Source organism: Limulus polyphemus, unplaced genomic scaffold (genome assembly GCF_000517525.1).
Source record: "Limulus polyphemus unplaced genomic scaffold, Limulus_polyphemus-2.1.2 Scaffold2023, whole genome shotgun sequence".
NCBI classification, from domain to species: Eukaryota; Metazoa; Arthropoda; class Merostomata; order Xiphosura; family Limulidae; genus Limulus; species Limulus polyphemus.
In genome coordinates, this window is record NW_013667633.1 from 166,742 (window position 1) to 184,178 (window position 17,437).

The 17,437-nt window shown below is 34.1% G+C and overlaps 1 protein-coding gene across 1 annotated transcript in view; it reads left to right on the top strand.

Moving 5' to 3' along the window:
• Positions 1–17,437, top strand: part of LOC106465698 (bicaudal D-related protein homolog) — a 69,144-nt gene that overhangs the window by 40,385 nt on the left and 11,322 nt on the right. Inside the window, exons 2-4 of the mRNA XM_013925935.2 lie at positions 3,862–4,077; positions 11,538–11,654; positions 17,002–17,148. Of these exons, the coding sequence (XP_013781389.1) occupies positions 3,862–4,077; positions 11,538–11,654; positions 17,002–17,148 (480 nt within the window). The remainder of the gene's footprint in view (positions 1–3,861; positions 4,078–11,537; positions 11,655–17,001; positions 17,149–17,437) is intronic.

The following is a 17,437-nucleotide window of genomic DNA, read 5'->3' on the forward strand; positions in this document are numbered from 1 at the left end:
TTTAATACGATGTGGTAACAAATGTACGTGGTTACTGAGCATACGCAATAATTTACATTATTTTATATTTTTGCCTTCATTCAGAAAGTATCTTTGGATTTTTCTCTCAATTGTGTATGTGATTGTGTGTGTTTTATAGCAAAGCCACATCAGGCTATCTTCTGTGTCCACCGAGGGGAATCAAACCCTATGATTTTAGCGCTGTAATTCCGTAGACTTACCGCTGTCCCTCCGAGGGACTTCTATCAATTGATTATTGTTTGTATTTTCCTGTTGGGCAAAGCTGTAGTAATTCGCCGAATGTTTAGCACGCCATTTTTCGAACTATCTGCATATAATTTAATTACTAATAACATTTATTCTTGTTGAACCTTTTTTAATTAATCGGTGATTTCAAATTAAAACGTACTAATAATGTACACATAAGTGTGAGTGTAAAGAGTGACATTTTGGATGAAACATTACATAACAGCAATTACTGATTGTTTAACAACAGATCACTAGGGGTCAGGGCAGTACCACCTTTCTTTTGTTCCCATGGGAACGACGTGCTAGAATGCAAACACACGCGTAGCATACGTCTGAAATGCTTCTTGTATAAGTGTACTTAAACATATCACACAATAATACTTACATTAATTGGAAAGATATGTACTTTCTGTGTATTTACAAATAATCGCTGGTAACACGAACTTAATAAATTACTACGAATAATTCAATAAAAATTCGCAATCCATTAAACCGCTCTGAAAATATTTTTGTTTATTTATACGTGGAATTAGAGAAGTTAATTACAAAATGACTTAAATAATTTAGTCCTTTATATCGTGATTTATTCGTTGCATTTATTTAACCCTTTATTTCACACATCATGAAAATACTGTGTAAAAACATTTTCATTTAATTTCATACTTAAATAGTTTTTTTTTTGTGAAATATATTTTGATAAGTTATAAATGGGTGAGGGTGCGTTACCTGGAAGTAACATTGTTTAATCAAGGAAGTAACAAAAATTATTCCATGGTATATTTAGATTTGTACCTGGAAGTAAAAGCATTCAACTACAGAACTGAAGCGTTCAAATATGTATTAAGTAAATACCAGTATGTTACAGTGTGCAATAGAGGGTTAAAATCTTGCACTCGAATGTAGCACATAAAGACAACTCGACATTCAAAAAACTCCATTACTTCCTCAACAGACCGATAGGGAATGCTAAATACTATTAATTTAGAATCATCTGTTTATATTTAATGTTGTATCAAAGCTCTTTAAAAAATTATTGCCCCCAGTGGCTTAGCGGTAAGTTGGAGAGTTTATAAAACTAACATTCGGGATTCAATCCTTGAGATGGTACAGCGCAAGTAGCTGTTTGTGAAACTTTGCGCTTAAACAAAGAAACTTCAAAAATTATTTTAAAAACCGTCGAGTTTTGTGTGATATTCTTCACGGCGTTTTCTTTCTGATAAAATATTTCTGCGATAATTACAACACACGTAAAATTTACAACCGATAAAAACTTGAACCTTCGGTAAAAACTTCCATTTAGATTAATGTTAGGCCCATCTCTGAAATTCGTTTCATTATCTCCGTCTTATTGCTTTTAGAGAAGAATATATATATATATATGTACACATGTAATTTGAGGACAACAAGATTGTGTAGTATGTATACTTAAAGGTTCCTGTGTTTATACGATATAAGATTATTTTTCCATACATATTCTTTTCTTCATTAAAATAAATTCTGGAGTCGTTAACCATATGTTAACACGATTGTAATACTGGTAAAAAATCTATTCTTATGAAGAAACCAAAATTTACTCCTGAATTTTTATTATAAGAATTTTCCACGAACCTGTTGACGAGAAGTCAGTTTGCTCAAAAACAAATTTCCTCTATTTGTCAGAATGGTCATTGAACCCTAAAATTAGGGCATATCTGTAAAACATTTGTACTAAACTGTATTTTGTATCATTAGAACCAGAATATTCTGTTCTATAATATATCCAAAGTCCGCCTGGGGAGATTTGTTTTTGATATGTAAGTTAACTAAAGTTATTTTCTTTAATTTTTTTTTCATTCACTGAAATACAAAATTAGTTTTCATGATTCGTGTTGAAACTGTAAAACTAAATGCATTTTTTTTTGAAAAAGATCAACTTTGCTTTTGCAAATTTCTATAAAATAATGGTAGTGAAGCTGCAAAATCAAAGAAAAACAGATAGTTCAAGAGGAACGCTACAAGTAGCAGGGAAGTCATTTTCGTTCTTCATAGTTCTACATGAATCAAGGGGGAGAATTTTAACAAATGAATAGAATCTGGGTTTTTAGTTGAAATAACCCAAAAGAAGTCTGGTCTTGTGCAAATATGAAGGCTTCTTACGTCATTGTTTTGTCATATGACATGATGTATTTTTAAAAACTAGTTAACCTCCCGAATACATTTCCTTGTTTAGCAGCAAGCAAGGTGGACACGGTTAATTTCAAAGCATAAAATAATCAGAGAAACTTTCCTAATTTGAAGTAAACCTATAACAGAGATCGCTGATATGGATATCACCCGTCTCTGCCATACAATTACAGCACCATTTTTTCTGCAATATTTGTTTGTTTGTTAAGCACAAAGCTGCACAATGGGTTATTTGTGATGCGTACAGCATAGGAATCGAACCCCGAATTTTAGCGTTATAAGCCCCCAGGCTTACCACCTGAGCCATCATTTTGTCGTGCCTAACTTGGAACAGCGAAGACAACATTTATTGCATTGCACTGGAATAATGTACATGCACAATTCCCATATGACACATATTATTTGAGTTCACTTCTAATAAAGAAACAAATATGTTGACGTAGATTAGCCCTTTGTTGTTTTTTCCTGTAAAACAATCTTGCAGTTATAATATTCTGTCACTCATAAACTAGTTTCTTATAATAAACTCAACAGGAGGTAATTAGATTTGCTAAAGTTAAGCTTATCTATAAACATGTCTAGGTATTTAGCTGGCGTTTATTTCTTGACGGACAGTGTTAAACTAACCACGTCAATCCTTGTGGATATAATCTTTGATTTAACCTCGTTATTGTTTGAGCTTATGCTGTTTCATTGCTTCTTCATTTTTTCATGGTAGATAGAATTAGTCTTAGCTTCAAAGTTTTGGTTAATCTGTTTTTTTTTCCTCTTTATTTATTTGTTAATAAAGAAAACGATCATAATTATGTGACGTATCTTGCAGAGTAAAATATCTGTTTTATATTTAAAAATCAAGAGCTGTATCATGTTGTCCTAGCTCATTGGGTTTAAACCAAGTAGCTTCGTTGTTGTTTAGTATAAATAAAACCAGTAGTATATTTCTAACTTAACTGTTCAGTGTGTCTGGTGTCCAACCATATTTTATAAACGATTGAACTCAACCTATAACCAGAAAACGGTCGAAAAGTCATTGCAAGTATGAAAATTTTGGTTGAGTAAGCTCTCCATCGAGTTCAATAGTCACGGAAGACGTCATTATGATAATTAATCGTGATTTTGCGAATCCAGTTACTGGTACAGATTTCTGATTACATTAGCTTCATCATCAGGTCAGCTGTCATGATATGACGCTTTTTTTTGTTTTGTTAATAACCATTTACTGTAATAAAATATCAAATTAATTTAATGGTAACGAGAAATGCATGCGAAAAGATAGTTATACAGCGCTTATAGAACTTAGATTACGACACTATATAGTAGTCTGTATTTATGTTTTTATTAGCTGTTATGTGGTTTCGATTTTTTATTATACTGACTTTGATCAAGTGGTTAATCTATTTTCGAAAATAAACATGTTATATTCATATAATTATAATTCCCATTAAACAGCTGCTGGAGCAGGAAAAACATGGCCTTCAGAGAAAACTCGATTCAGTGGAAGGAGAATATGAAAGTCGCGTGGCAGAACTTCTGGCTGACATTGCAGAGCTGAAAAATGAACTCGAGGGCCACGAAGTGTCGCTGAAGTCGACAGAGACAGAGAAGAGTAAAATAGTTCGAGAGCTTCAGGAACAGAATCATAGGTTGGCTGTTTCTCTAAAGCAGGTGAGTGAGACTCAAGGTATTGTTGTAACGTTGTTCTTTTAAATTATTTAGGTAAGAATAAGGCCAATCTAGCTCATGCAATAATAACAAATTAGTTTATTTCTTCCTTAACTTACAGGCTACTATCACTTGTACACAGTTGTATTTGTAGACCTAATTTCACAAATAACGTTTTCACTTTCAACAGAGGTTTACTCTCTAATAGTATTACGACAAACCTACAAAACAAATCAACTTGCTTGTACAATTGTACGGCTAATCGATCGAGTAACTGGATATAAACGTAAACTAATACTGATCCAAATACTTCACTGAATGAGTGGCACTCTACCAACCGAAAACTAACCTAATGCTTCACTGATTCTCATATTTATAAAGTAGTCTTGGTTCTAGACACTTCGTAAAGTATCTTGATCACTAATATTCACGAACATTCTAGGTATTCTGGGACTACTTTTTTAAACTTATTTGATCTTAATGTCATACGCCCTCTAGTTAGCATCTATATTAAAACATTAAAAATATAGCTTACAGTAGTATTTTGGGTTGGGAACATTTCCTTGAAAGAAATGACACGTCCTCTAAAGTTTTAGTGAGATATTTAATATTAACTTCCGATGAAGGCAAGCTATCTACTTAGATCAAACTAAAAACCAGCCTAGTAATGAGTAGAGTAATTAAATATGTTGTTCTTACGTTTTGTCTTATAAAGCTTTGAATGCATCGTTGTTAACAATGTTTTCGACAGGAAACCCGATAATATATTGAGAGATTCGGCCAGCTTAGGAGGTTTAGGTTAGTTCCAAATCCATACCCTAAGCTAGCATTGCAAAATAATTTCTGTGATAAAAATATAATAACAAAAACATTAAAATAATAAAAATACACATAGTAAACATTCCAATCAATATTATTAATGAAATTAATACTAAGGAAAGAAAATACTTTTCATACGGAACACATAAACATTAATTGTTTGCTTCATGTATTGTCGTAGATTTAATATACATTGATGAATTTATCATTTGTATACCCAAAACTTTAGACAATCGCCCCTAACAACATGTTATGACCAATAAAGGCCCATCAAATGTTTCCGACCACTGCCGTAAATTTGATTTTTAAAAGTGTGTGGGGAGCAGTTTTTGTAGTTAGGCTGTAGTTTCTTTAATGCAAAGCTATTCAACGGTCTATCTGCACTCTCTCCACCGTGGGGAATCGAACCACGGATTTTAACTGTGTAAGTCTGTAAACTTACAGCTGACCCATCTGGGAACGGTATACATAGGGTATTCTATACTTGAAAAAATAGGGTACATGTCCCCCGTGAAAATTATGCCTATGGCTCAGACAGTGTAACATTAGAGTAGGCTAACACCTGCGATAAATTACTATGGCACATGTTAATGTAGCTGTAGAATCGGGTAGCAGGACAGTACAGATAGTACAACAAAAACTAATGCTTATGAAGATTCAAAATAATATTATGTAACAAATTAAATGAAAAACTGAATCGTAGAATAAATAATAAGATTCAAACAGGTACTTTCAATACAAGATATAAACTTATAATATTTGATCCTACGAAATGCTGAAAACAATTAAATTTTAGTCCTGAAGCAGGTGATTATAGCATTGTTCCTCGTTTTTTTTATAAATTAACTCCTTATCGCTCACCAGTGGCTCAGGTGTATGCTAGAGAGTTTATAACGTTAGCAATCGGGTTATGATACTCACGGTGGGCAAAGCGCATACAGCCCATTGTGTAGCTTTGTGTTGAACAATAATTAAACAAACAATATCTCTTTATGAAATTGGATGTTTGTGTTTTGCCGCTCTGTGCAAACACTGAATGTGCCGCCCGCCTCCAAACGAATTTTCTGTGAATCATCTGTAGGCAACAATAGTATTATACTATAGCTGTATGCTTTGCCCTAGAATACCGATTCTCCCTGAAGGGGAATTTTGCGCTAGGCCAGAGAGCAGCTGGTGACCACAATGAATTCTTAACCGTGGCATAGCGGCTCAAAGAACGGCTCCGAGTTTGTCTGTTTTTTTTTTCAAGTACAAACTTTTAGCTCATAGTTCTGTCATCTCTTGAACGATTGGAGATCTAATTACAGTTTGACTCTGGAGGTCAGACTCTTTCATTTGGTGTATTTGACCACGCCCAAGGTCTTATAGATTAATTTATTCTAATCCTGCTAAAAGAATTTCAATTTAAGGGTAAGCTGGTAGGGATCCTGATGAATAATAAAAATGAATCGGGAATACACGCGCCCAACGCTTGGTATTGCTGGCGCACAAAAATATAGCTAATAAAAAGAAAAAAAAGGTCTCATAGATAAGTTTACTCTAATCCTGCCTAAAAGAATTTCAAGTGACGCGGTTATTGAGGATTCACTCTTGTTTGATATTCAGTTTTGTTGCCCCCAAGAACATTCCACCCTGTGAAAATGCACGTGCTGCACCACCGGTCATCCCGGCCCTGTTAATGAGTTTATTTAAGTGTTTAGTTTTGTTATTTTTAATGCGAACCTACATACTGGGCTATCTGTTTGGCTGTCTGTTATGAATTTCACGCAAAGCTACACGAGGGCTATCTGCGCCCTAACCACCTGGCCACTGGGCTATCTACTGTCTAGATGACTAGTCATTTACGTCAATTGATGGAGCACTCACCTTGTGTGTGAGAGGTCTTTCGTAAAAGCTCGAGACCAAGAGAAATTCAAATATCGCTAAAAAAAAAAGTAAAGATTTTGGGTTTGTAAGTCCGTAAACTAATCACTGACCCTCTGCGAGACTTATAATACTGTATTTTTTGTTGAAGATTAAAATACGTTTACGTGCTCCGAAATCAGTTACGCAAGCCATACTTTAATGTTATTGGCTCAGAGCTTAATTCCTAACATTAAACATGCTGAAGCCTAAAATGTAAATACAGAATTAGAATTAGACGCCATTTTAAGTTTTCAGTTTTCAAATTCCCAACAGATCGAAAATGTGACTTGTTATTTTAAGTTTTCAACTTTATCAAACTTACGCGGTTTACATTAAATGATATGTTTTAACCGTAATAATTTTCCATTTATGGCCTTGAGATTAAATAACTTTTCTTGGACATTCTTCAAATTCAACTGAAAACCAGTTTTCTCGACTATATTTTATTTTAATATATATATATATTTACTGTAAAAAATTACAATTCTATTTTTTTGCACACACGGTGATATATCTATATATGTATTTTTCGTCTGTATATATCATTTTTGCACTAGTTTTTTTTTTCAAATTCTGTTACAGTTTGTAAATGTCACATATAAAACTTTTCATTTTTCTTTACTTGTTTCCCGGTTTACTCCTGTCCTGAAGAAGAATGGAAGTTTAAATTCTTCAACTGTTCGGGCTCCGTTTATTATAACTTTTGTACTTTTTATCTTAATGTTTTTAAAGTATCGTATATGTTGAAAGAAGTATTTGCTGTAATTGCTAATTACGTGCATAAGAAAATTTTAATTTTAATACATTTCATCTGACGAAGTATGATGTGCCATGAAAATAAAAAAAAATATTTTGAATGTCTTTCTCTTTATTCATTGGACATGCTTACATGCAGTTTTTTGTTTGTTTGTTTGTTTGTTTTTTAATTGTGATAACTGCTATAATGTCAGGGGCGGTACTAGCTCTTTTGGGGACCCTTGTCAGGAATACTTTTGGGGCCCACTAAAAAAAAAAAGTGCTAATTGCACTATTTCCACAAACCTCCGAAAATATAAACACAAGAAATACTAATGCACTTGTTGAAAAGTTATTCTTTTCACAAAACGTTACGTCTGTATCTTTCCCAAATCATGCACACTGTGCGTGTATTGCACTTATCACCAATCAGCGCATGCGCACCGCACTTGTGGTCTTGCTGCTACAATATTTAAATGTCAGTTCGTTACTGAATGTTATTTTATGATCGATTTCATTGAAAATATTTTTTCAAATGATTATGATTCTAACACAGGCAAAAGTCAAAGTTCTGATGAAAATAATAATAAAAATTCCCGCGACTGAGGGCCCATTGAGCTTCTGGGGTCCCCGAGGAATGATTTAATCGTTTTATGTCTAGCGCCGTCTCTGTGTAATGAACAAGTATTTCAATTACAAGTAGTTGTTGAAACTATATTTATGTATCAGTACCTGTTGAAGTGATTAAAGTTGTAAACTTTTGGTTCAGGTAGCTCAGAGATATTCACCCTTACAGAGACACGCTTGACACATTTGTACTTGTTGAAGTGATTAAAGTTGTAAACTTTTGGTTCAGGTAGCTCAGAGATATTCACCCTTACAGAGACACGCTTGACACATTTACCAAATGAGGCAGAAACTTGTTTCCAACAAAGATGAAGCAAGCCAGACTCTACTATTGTTTATTTTGGTGCCATAAATAAATCATCAATGCTACAAAATTATTTTTTCAAGAAAAGGGGGAAAATAGAAAATGCAATAAGAAACGAAATCCTGAAAAAGAAACAGTGGTGACTTTAAAATAACAAAAGGAATGTTGCACGAGAAACGATAAAAATAGAGGACAATTCAAGGGACACATAGTTTTTTATCAAGGAGAATATAGGGTTTTAGTTGAAAAAAAAATCTAAATTTTAGTCAGCATGCTGAATGGATGACCATTTAACTTTATGAAGTTTGAAAAATATTGTCAATGATATGTAGAGTTCACATGTCATCTATTTAACGAATGATCAAGAACCAAGCGTAACCAAAAGTAACTGATTAAAATTTGTAGCATGTATTATTATACATCAGGAAATTTCAACTAAAGAGGTCACGCAATACAGCAGCCAATGAAGCATTGCTGATCAGTTACTTTCGATAGTATACGTACTTCAAAGCTGAAGTAGATAAAGTAAAAACTATTACTATTTGTAAACTTCATAATGTTCATTTTGATTCGTCATAAAAACTGTCATTTGAACGTCCTTGCCGAACTTCTGAATTATTGAACATATGTATGATTTGTCTAATGTGTTCTATATATATTGAACTTTTTTTCAAAGTATTACATTTTTACTTCACCTTTTTAACCTGCAACATAATTAAAATAATGATAATAAAGCATGTTGATTTCCGGCGACGACAAAATAAGTGATATTTAATTTATTGTAGGGCAAAGCTACACATAGCCTGCATGCGATATACGCTCTTTCACCACGGAGTAGGGGCGTTATAATGTCATGGTCAATCCCACCATTCGTTGGTAAAAGAGTAGCCCAAGAGTTGGCGGTGATGACTAGCTGCCTTCCCTCTAGTCTTACACTGCTAAATTAAGGACGGCTGGCGCAGATAGCCCTCGTGTATCTTTGCGTGAAATTCATAACAAGCCTAATCACCACGGAAGTATAACTCCGGATGTTAGAGTTGTAAGTCAGTAAACTGACCGCTGACTCATTGGGATCATACTAACTGAAGACCACCTAGGTGTGTAAAGTGGATTGTTTGTAACATGTTAATAATGACAGAAATTACCGTGATAATAAATTTCAGCGTCAAGTTCGATCTTTTTTAACTCTAATCAGTATTCAGTTGCTTAGCTACAAGTTAATTGAATGCTCCTTTTTAACAGAAATTTTTTAAACTTGTGCGATGTATAGTCATGTGTCTTAAAGTTAAATACTTTCTCTCTAGTATGAAGTTCTAAACTACAGACGGGTGTGACTGAATCCAGACTAATAGATTAAGACTAGAACATTTAGCCCATATGCTGCATAAGCTTGTGTGTATATATATATATACATAAATTATATATAAGTCCAATGAAATTTAAAAGAGAGAGAAAGGAATGACATACCAATGAGAGGTAACTATTTTAAATACCACTTACAAAAGTTACATATTTTCAAACTTACAAAAAACTAATGGCAGATTGAGACAATTAATTGGTACAAAAGGTGACCGCTATAAATCGCTGGGTCGTTAAGACTCGATTCCATTCCACTTTCCAGCCAATAGGCTGGCAGGCCAACAGAGGTTACACTCTCTCTTTGGCCAGATGATGTGAGAAGATAAAAGTGATGATTGATTATGATGAATGTGTAGGTGATGAAAATCGATATGGTATAAGTGTCGACAATGTAGGATTTTGTTGTTGTTTAATATCAGATTATAAGGAAAGGTGTTGAACAAAAATAGAAGAATAAAATGAACAGTTAAACCTCAGATAAACATAGTCTGATAGGTTCTACATAAGAGCATATAAAACTACCTGAACTTTTAATGTGGTGCTGCTGGAATGCACCAGAGCATTGCTATGGCATTGTGAACTTGGAGCTGATTCCCAACAAGTCAGAAACTAAAAATATCTATATAAAAAGTAACTTATTCAATTTACACCTGAAATAAGTGTATTTCATAACCAAACTCTCAGAGAACACTCTGGATGTTTGTGATCTCGCAAGTCCACTTGTAGAGCTCTCACAGACTAACAAGCACACACAAACTCTGTTACTCTCCCTCAGAAGCTGGCCTCAGGCACCAGGGAACTGCTTCACCTCAAGAGCAGATATTAGAATGTTAAAGTGGAGAAATGTTTTCATCATACATCTCATGGTTATTAAGACAAACAAATATGGTATTGAAACGTAATAAAATACATTTTGCAATTAAAATGTGTTTGTATAAAACATACACGTTTTTAAATTGTTTGTCGTTAAGCGCAAAGTTACACAATGGGCTTTCAGTGCTATTCTCACCATGAGTATTGAAACCCAGTTTTTAACAGTGTAAGCCCTCAGACTTATAGCTGTGCCATTGGAAAACTTTGTAAAAGACGTATTATTTACATAATATACAATGTAGGATGTTTATATATATATATATATATTGGCAGGATAGGAGTTGAGCACAGCAATATATAAGTCACAGTTATTAAAATTGGAGAGGAGTTAGATATGTAGTAAATTAATAAGATATGCATTTTTAAAACTTGTTTTAACACCCGGATTTCTTTATGGTATCTATTTTTCCCCCTTGCTGCTTAATTTAAAAAACGTTGAGTCTTGGTTTCTCTCGGTAAAATAAGTGTATTCAATTTAGTAGTAATATAAGTTGTCTTAAATAATTAGTGCTGCACATATTTTCTTTATTTAAAATGGATTCACAAGAACTGAAATTAGATTTTGGAGATCTTTACCCTGATGCTGATGTCACAGTTCTGACAACTTTTGGCAGAGCTTGACTCGAACACTAAAATTTAGCACTACACCACTGACTAAAAGTTTCTGTCATATTAATGGTTTAATTTGTGCATATAGCCAATAGAAAGTGTAACAAGTTATTGGCTAAGAATTTATGACAGAACCCTAAGTGTGTTTTTACATTCAAGGTTAACTTTGTTAAATTGAACGATTATTCTATATTTTGTTAATATTAATATGCAAATAGTGATATTATTACAGGCCTCCAAGTCAGAAGAACAGCTGACAGAGCAGTTGAAGTCTCTCAGACAACAATTCACTGTTCGGAGTTCAAACTTCACAGACCATGTTTCACAGCTGGAAGGGCTTAGAGAAGAGGTAAATGTTTACTCATCTCTTTCCCTTTTCATCTAAATTGAACTGTAAGATGATTCCTTACGTTTTACAATATATTTGCTGCACAAGAAGCAGAACTTTTACATTACTTTGATTATTGATTACAAATGTTTGTAATTGATTAAATTAAATTTCTTGTCTCTTTCTCATTGATCATACTAAGTACAATGAAAGGTTTATATTTTTCCATTACAACTTGCAAAATTATATTTTGATCTTTGTTTTTTAAAAAGATGAATAATTATAGGCATATTAATTTTATTTCTGTCGTTAGCAAGATGTTGGAAAATATTATTTAGAAATGCATTTGGTAAGTGGGAATGTATTTAATATTTGACAACATGGTTTTGGAAAAAAGCAAGATAGTTTTTATTTCAGCAACTTGATGGAGCTTCTTTTTTTGGGTGAGAGCACATCAATCAGTGTTATGTATTATGATTTTTTGACAATTTTTCCTAAGATGCTGCACAAGGTATTAATTAGCCAGTTTAATGCATTTGAGAAAGAATGAGGATATGTGTATTTCTGCACTTGGAGAGTGTGTTCAGAAGGTTTTCCCAGGAGTCTGTTTTGGGATCTCAATTGTTCCTTTTTATATATATCAGCAGTTTGGTTGGATTCTGAGATGTTGGGAAGATAACTAGGAAAGGACTTTCTTGTTATGTTAGATATTTCTTGTTTTGTAGAAAAAGAAACATTTAGGTGTGTCAGTTAATAAAGCCCTGAAATTTTAATTGAATGTTCAGCAGGGTGAAAATAAAAATGACAGTTCTGGATTATATTTATAAGGATTTTAGATCTAAGAGTAAGAAAGGTAGTGAAATCTTTCAAAAGACTGGTGAGGTCACCTTGAGTACTGTGTACTATAAATTATCTTTACAATTTTGGTTCCCAGCTTGCAAGAAATATATCAAAATTTTAGAAATAGTGCCAAAAGAGACTGCTAGAATGACAAAGATGGACTCTGAAGTTAGTTTTGGACTTGCCTTCATTTGAACTACTTTCAGGTGTTCCAAAAGCATTAAGGCTTTAGACAATCTTCTTCTGAGTGAGCTGTTTTTGAATGTTGAGGTGAAAAAAGTTAAAAGTATGAACCTGGTTATTAATCAATAATATCTAAACCAAACAGTCTTTTATATCATGACAAATTAGAACTCTTAAATTTAGACAGGTTCAAATATTCTTAATCAAGAACTTTTTCCAGATTTGCATTTTTTGCAATAATCTGCTTTGACTTTCTTTTGAATGGCAATAAAGATTACTTTACACTTTATTTTACACAGTGTTTGGTTTCTTTATTCAACTCAATCAGAGTCAGAAATGCAGAATAAATTCCATATAAAATTTTCTGCTATTTCCACTACTATCTGTTGTTAATATTCCTGCCTGTGAGGGAAATCAATGCACCTGAGAAAATCATAAAAGAAAAAGTGTGGTTAAAAAAGTAGAAGATGTGTTACAGTATTAGGAACTGTAATTCCGATACAATATCTTACTCCCTCTCACAAAAGAGTTTTTCTCAATTAGTACTGCCCTCTATTGGTGCAGATTTTCAATGCTTGCTACTAGCCTTCCACCTCCTGCTTCTGCATATCCACATGTAAATAATTACATTTACCCTATTGCGACACAAACCCTATTGTAACCAGCATCCACTCCACATTTGCACTCATTAATCACTTCCTGATTGGCAGTAATACTGTATGTACGTGCTTGTTTTTGCTCACAAATTTGTCGATATCTTCCTTTATACTTTAAACTAAGTTTTTCTTTACTACATTTTTGTTATTTCTATATTTACAGGGACCTTTTTGCTAGCGTATTGTGGATTTCACTCTATGGTAAGTGGTGCTTGACCAGGTATACTTTTTTTTGAAAATCTGCATTGTCCATCATGTGACCATGCTTGATGTCAATTATGTTGTAGCTCTTCTTACTGCAGACCTGATGTGCAATTCTGGATGCCGCCAGGTGTTGGTTGTATGTCTCCATTCAATTGTCATCTATGCCAAAACAATTATGTCACAGGATTAGGTAATGCACACTGTAGAGATGGGGTGTTATGTAGGACTGCTAATAGTTTTCTCTAGTGGTCTTTTGCTTCATAAATATGTTTGTCCAGAATGTGCACTCATGGATACACATGAATAAAGCAGACAGGGATTGTTGCTCATCTCTGATGCTATGTGGCTTTGAGATTCTTCCAACTGCAGACCTGACGTACAATTTCAGATGCCACTGGGTGTTAGTTGATCAACTCTGTTGACTTGGTAGCTCTGCTTTTCAAAATAGGGTATCTCAGTCACCTATTGCACTATCTCCAATGATGTGGTCCTCCAAACTCTCCAACACTTTTTCCCTCCCTTCTTCTAGTGGAGTATGGGAGTCCTTGCCACTTACCAGTTACTAGCCACTGGGGTGATGGACCATGGAGGCCTGTCCTCCTGAGTGATGCATCATACCACTCAATTGAGAGTAAGGTAGTGGCATTCTGTGGGTGTTGCTGGCATATAGCACTTCCTACTATGGACCTGATGTACAATTCCAGATACTGCCAGGTTTCTTTTGGTTGTAGCACTATGCTGTATTAATGTATGTATGTCTGACAGATTACTTTTTTTACACTGTGGCATTCCTCCTTTCTACCACCCTCCAGATGTACATTCCCAGTGCGTCTGGTGTTGGTTGGAGGTGGCCCAGTCATGATTAGAATCATGTGTGGATGGTGTGACACCCTTCCGACCTCGGACCTAATGTAGAATTCCAGATCCCACCAGATTTTTTTGAAGCACTTTGCCATGTCATGACTATATGTATATAGATATATCTACATATCTATTGCAGTTTGCTCCTCAGGCTGAGATGTTCCTCCTACCTACCATCCTCCAGATGTGGTTTCCAGGGGGTCAGGTTTTGGTTGGAGATGGTCCAGTTAACTAAGTTCTTTCATGTGTTCTGGCTGATATTCCTCCTCCTACTGTGGACTGGATGATAAATACCCAATGCCACCAGGTTTTGGACTGGATATGCACTCCAGGTTTGTGGTCCATCTTCCTACCATCTGATAGGTGTCAGTTCCTGATATATCTGTTGTTGGTTGTAGCTGGACACGTTACATGTATTCCCACTTGTGTGTGACCTGGAAGAAGCACACCCAATTGCTACCAGGTTTTGGACTGGAGACGTCATCCCACCAGGGCTTTCCTCCTTCCTACCATCCACTGGTTGTCAGTTTGTGGTGGATCAGGTGTGGGTTGGGTTGGAAATGAATGCAAGTGGAGATGAATTTCGGTACAGAAGCTCGTCTTCCCTACCAGTTTCCATTTCGAGGTGAAGAAGTAGGTGATCCTCTGCCTACCGCAGAACTATTGTACAATTCCAGATTCCACCAAGTGTTGGATGAGGTCAAACTACTACTACATTCTGTTGCACCCTAACCACTTAACACCCAGGGGTCCTATTAATTGGGAATATGTATTATGGGATTTCTTCACCGTTTATGTTCAAGACACAGTCATAAACGAGGGAAAAGTATACCTGGATCAGATATTGTGCTGTCTCCCACTGAGGTGTGATCTTTTCTTTTTTGGTTCCACAGCTCCTGGTCTCTCTTTGGGTGCTTCCTAAAGGGGGATAATTTTTTCACTGGCTCTCCACCAGTTCAGTGTGGGATTCTAGCTATTGAGAAGAGGTAAGCTATTGTATCAGAAGTTAAGATTTTCCTAAACTGAAAATGTATTTCCAATAGATACTTACTTACTTCTTCTCACAGTTCCCATCCAGCCTTCCTTTTTCTGGTGATATGTGGTGTAGGTCTTCTGACCAATCTCGAAGTGATTAAAGAGTGCAAATGTGGAGAGGTTGCTGGTTATGATAGGGGGTTGTGTCACACTCCTATTGGTGGAGAGATGCTTCATAATCATTTACATGTAGAAATGCAGAAGTGGGAGGTGGAAGGCTAGTGGTGAGCATTGGAAATTTGCGCTGATAGAGGGCAGTACTAATCGAGAAAAGCCATTTTGTAAGCAGAAGTATCTATCGGAAATACATTTACAGTTCAGGAAAATGCTAACATTCATATTTTTTGAAAAAGCAAGAAAAGGCTTGTTTGCTGTATGAGAATAATGTTGATAGTGTAGAAAATAATAAAAATTTGGATTTGTTTTTGAAAACATTTGTCTAAAATGTTCTTTAGAGTGATTTGTTATGATGAGTAGTACTTAAGTAGTACTAATAGCAGTTTAAAAATTTTCATCGCATTGCAGTTTTGGTCTTCTTATTATAAAAGGATCATCACTCATGTGAAGAAGATGCAGAGAAAGGATATTCAAGTGACTCCATGTTTAAAAAATTTAACTTAGGAGGAATTTCCTGTATAATTAATTATTTTAGCATTGCTTTTATAGAAGGGAAATCATTTTGGTTTTGAAGATTGTAGTAACATGGATATATTATATATTGAAAGTTTTTGTTCTTAGGAAGAATTATTTCTTTCTCAGAATTTGCAATCTATAGTTTGTTTGATTACGCCATGTGTGCTGCTATATTTAATTTTAATTTTATTTTTATTTTTAACAGGAATGTAAATGCTAACTACTTCCCTTAGCTAGGTTGATTTTTTTTGTGGATTAACATGATATATACAAAGGAGCTCTGCTGTCTATGCATGCATGCTCATATGTTTTATAGACAGATGTAACTTGTAAATATAGCCCATCAAATCCTATTAGAAAACAATGAAAAATATATTCAATAAATAGCACATTGTGGTATATCTCTTTTAGTTTATAGAAACTATTATAAAATTAACACATGGATTTGTAGCCCATGAACCCAAGTACTATTACTCTACTCCTCTAAGAATGTAAAAATAGTTTAAATACTCCTTTTCCACCATGAGATGGTAAAAAAAGAGTTTCAACTTTTCATTAGTATATGCTTATTTATATGTTTCTGATTATTCATTTAAAGTGAAAGTTAACATTAACTTAAATGATGGACACTTTCATTATAATCATAATATAATTATGCATACTTCTGGTGGCTTTTTTATTGATAGGCTCTTCTTTCAAACAACATAACCAGTAATTTATTTATTATTTAATAGTGGATCACAGAATATTATAATAAATTCTGAATAATTCCATACATAGATAGTTATATATTACAAAAATGCAGTATATAAAGACTTACAGATATTAACTATCATATTTAAATCAGATTAACGTTTATTGATTGCATGTATTTGATGGTACATATTCAAAATATACCATAATGTTTCTACTACCAGTTCAAACTATCCACCTATAATAGTTTAACTATCTACTAGATTGATATCTTGTTGGAGAGAAAATATGATCTGGAACAGAGAATTGAGAGCCTAGGGGAGGAACGTGAGAACATCAGCTTGACTTTAGAAGAATCCAGTGATCGAATCGCAATGTTGGAGTGTATTAATAAAGAACAAAAGCAACAGGTAAGATACATCATTATGCAAACAGCATAAGAGAAACTCCAACAAAGAAAACATATGTTTTTGTGTTTAATGAAATAAAAAAGAGCATTTTCTATGAATTTGTAAGTGAAGACATCAAAAACTGCTATTTTAATTGAAACAATGATACATATTTAATCTCAAATGGGATGAAAGTGGTGACGGTTATCTAAGGTTTAATCATAATATGTGCTGAACTAGAATGAATATTATATTATATTGTTACGTATCTGCTTGTTTGATAATTTCGGTAAAAATTCTTTCCGTAGTG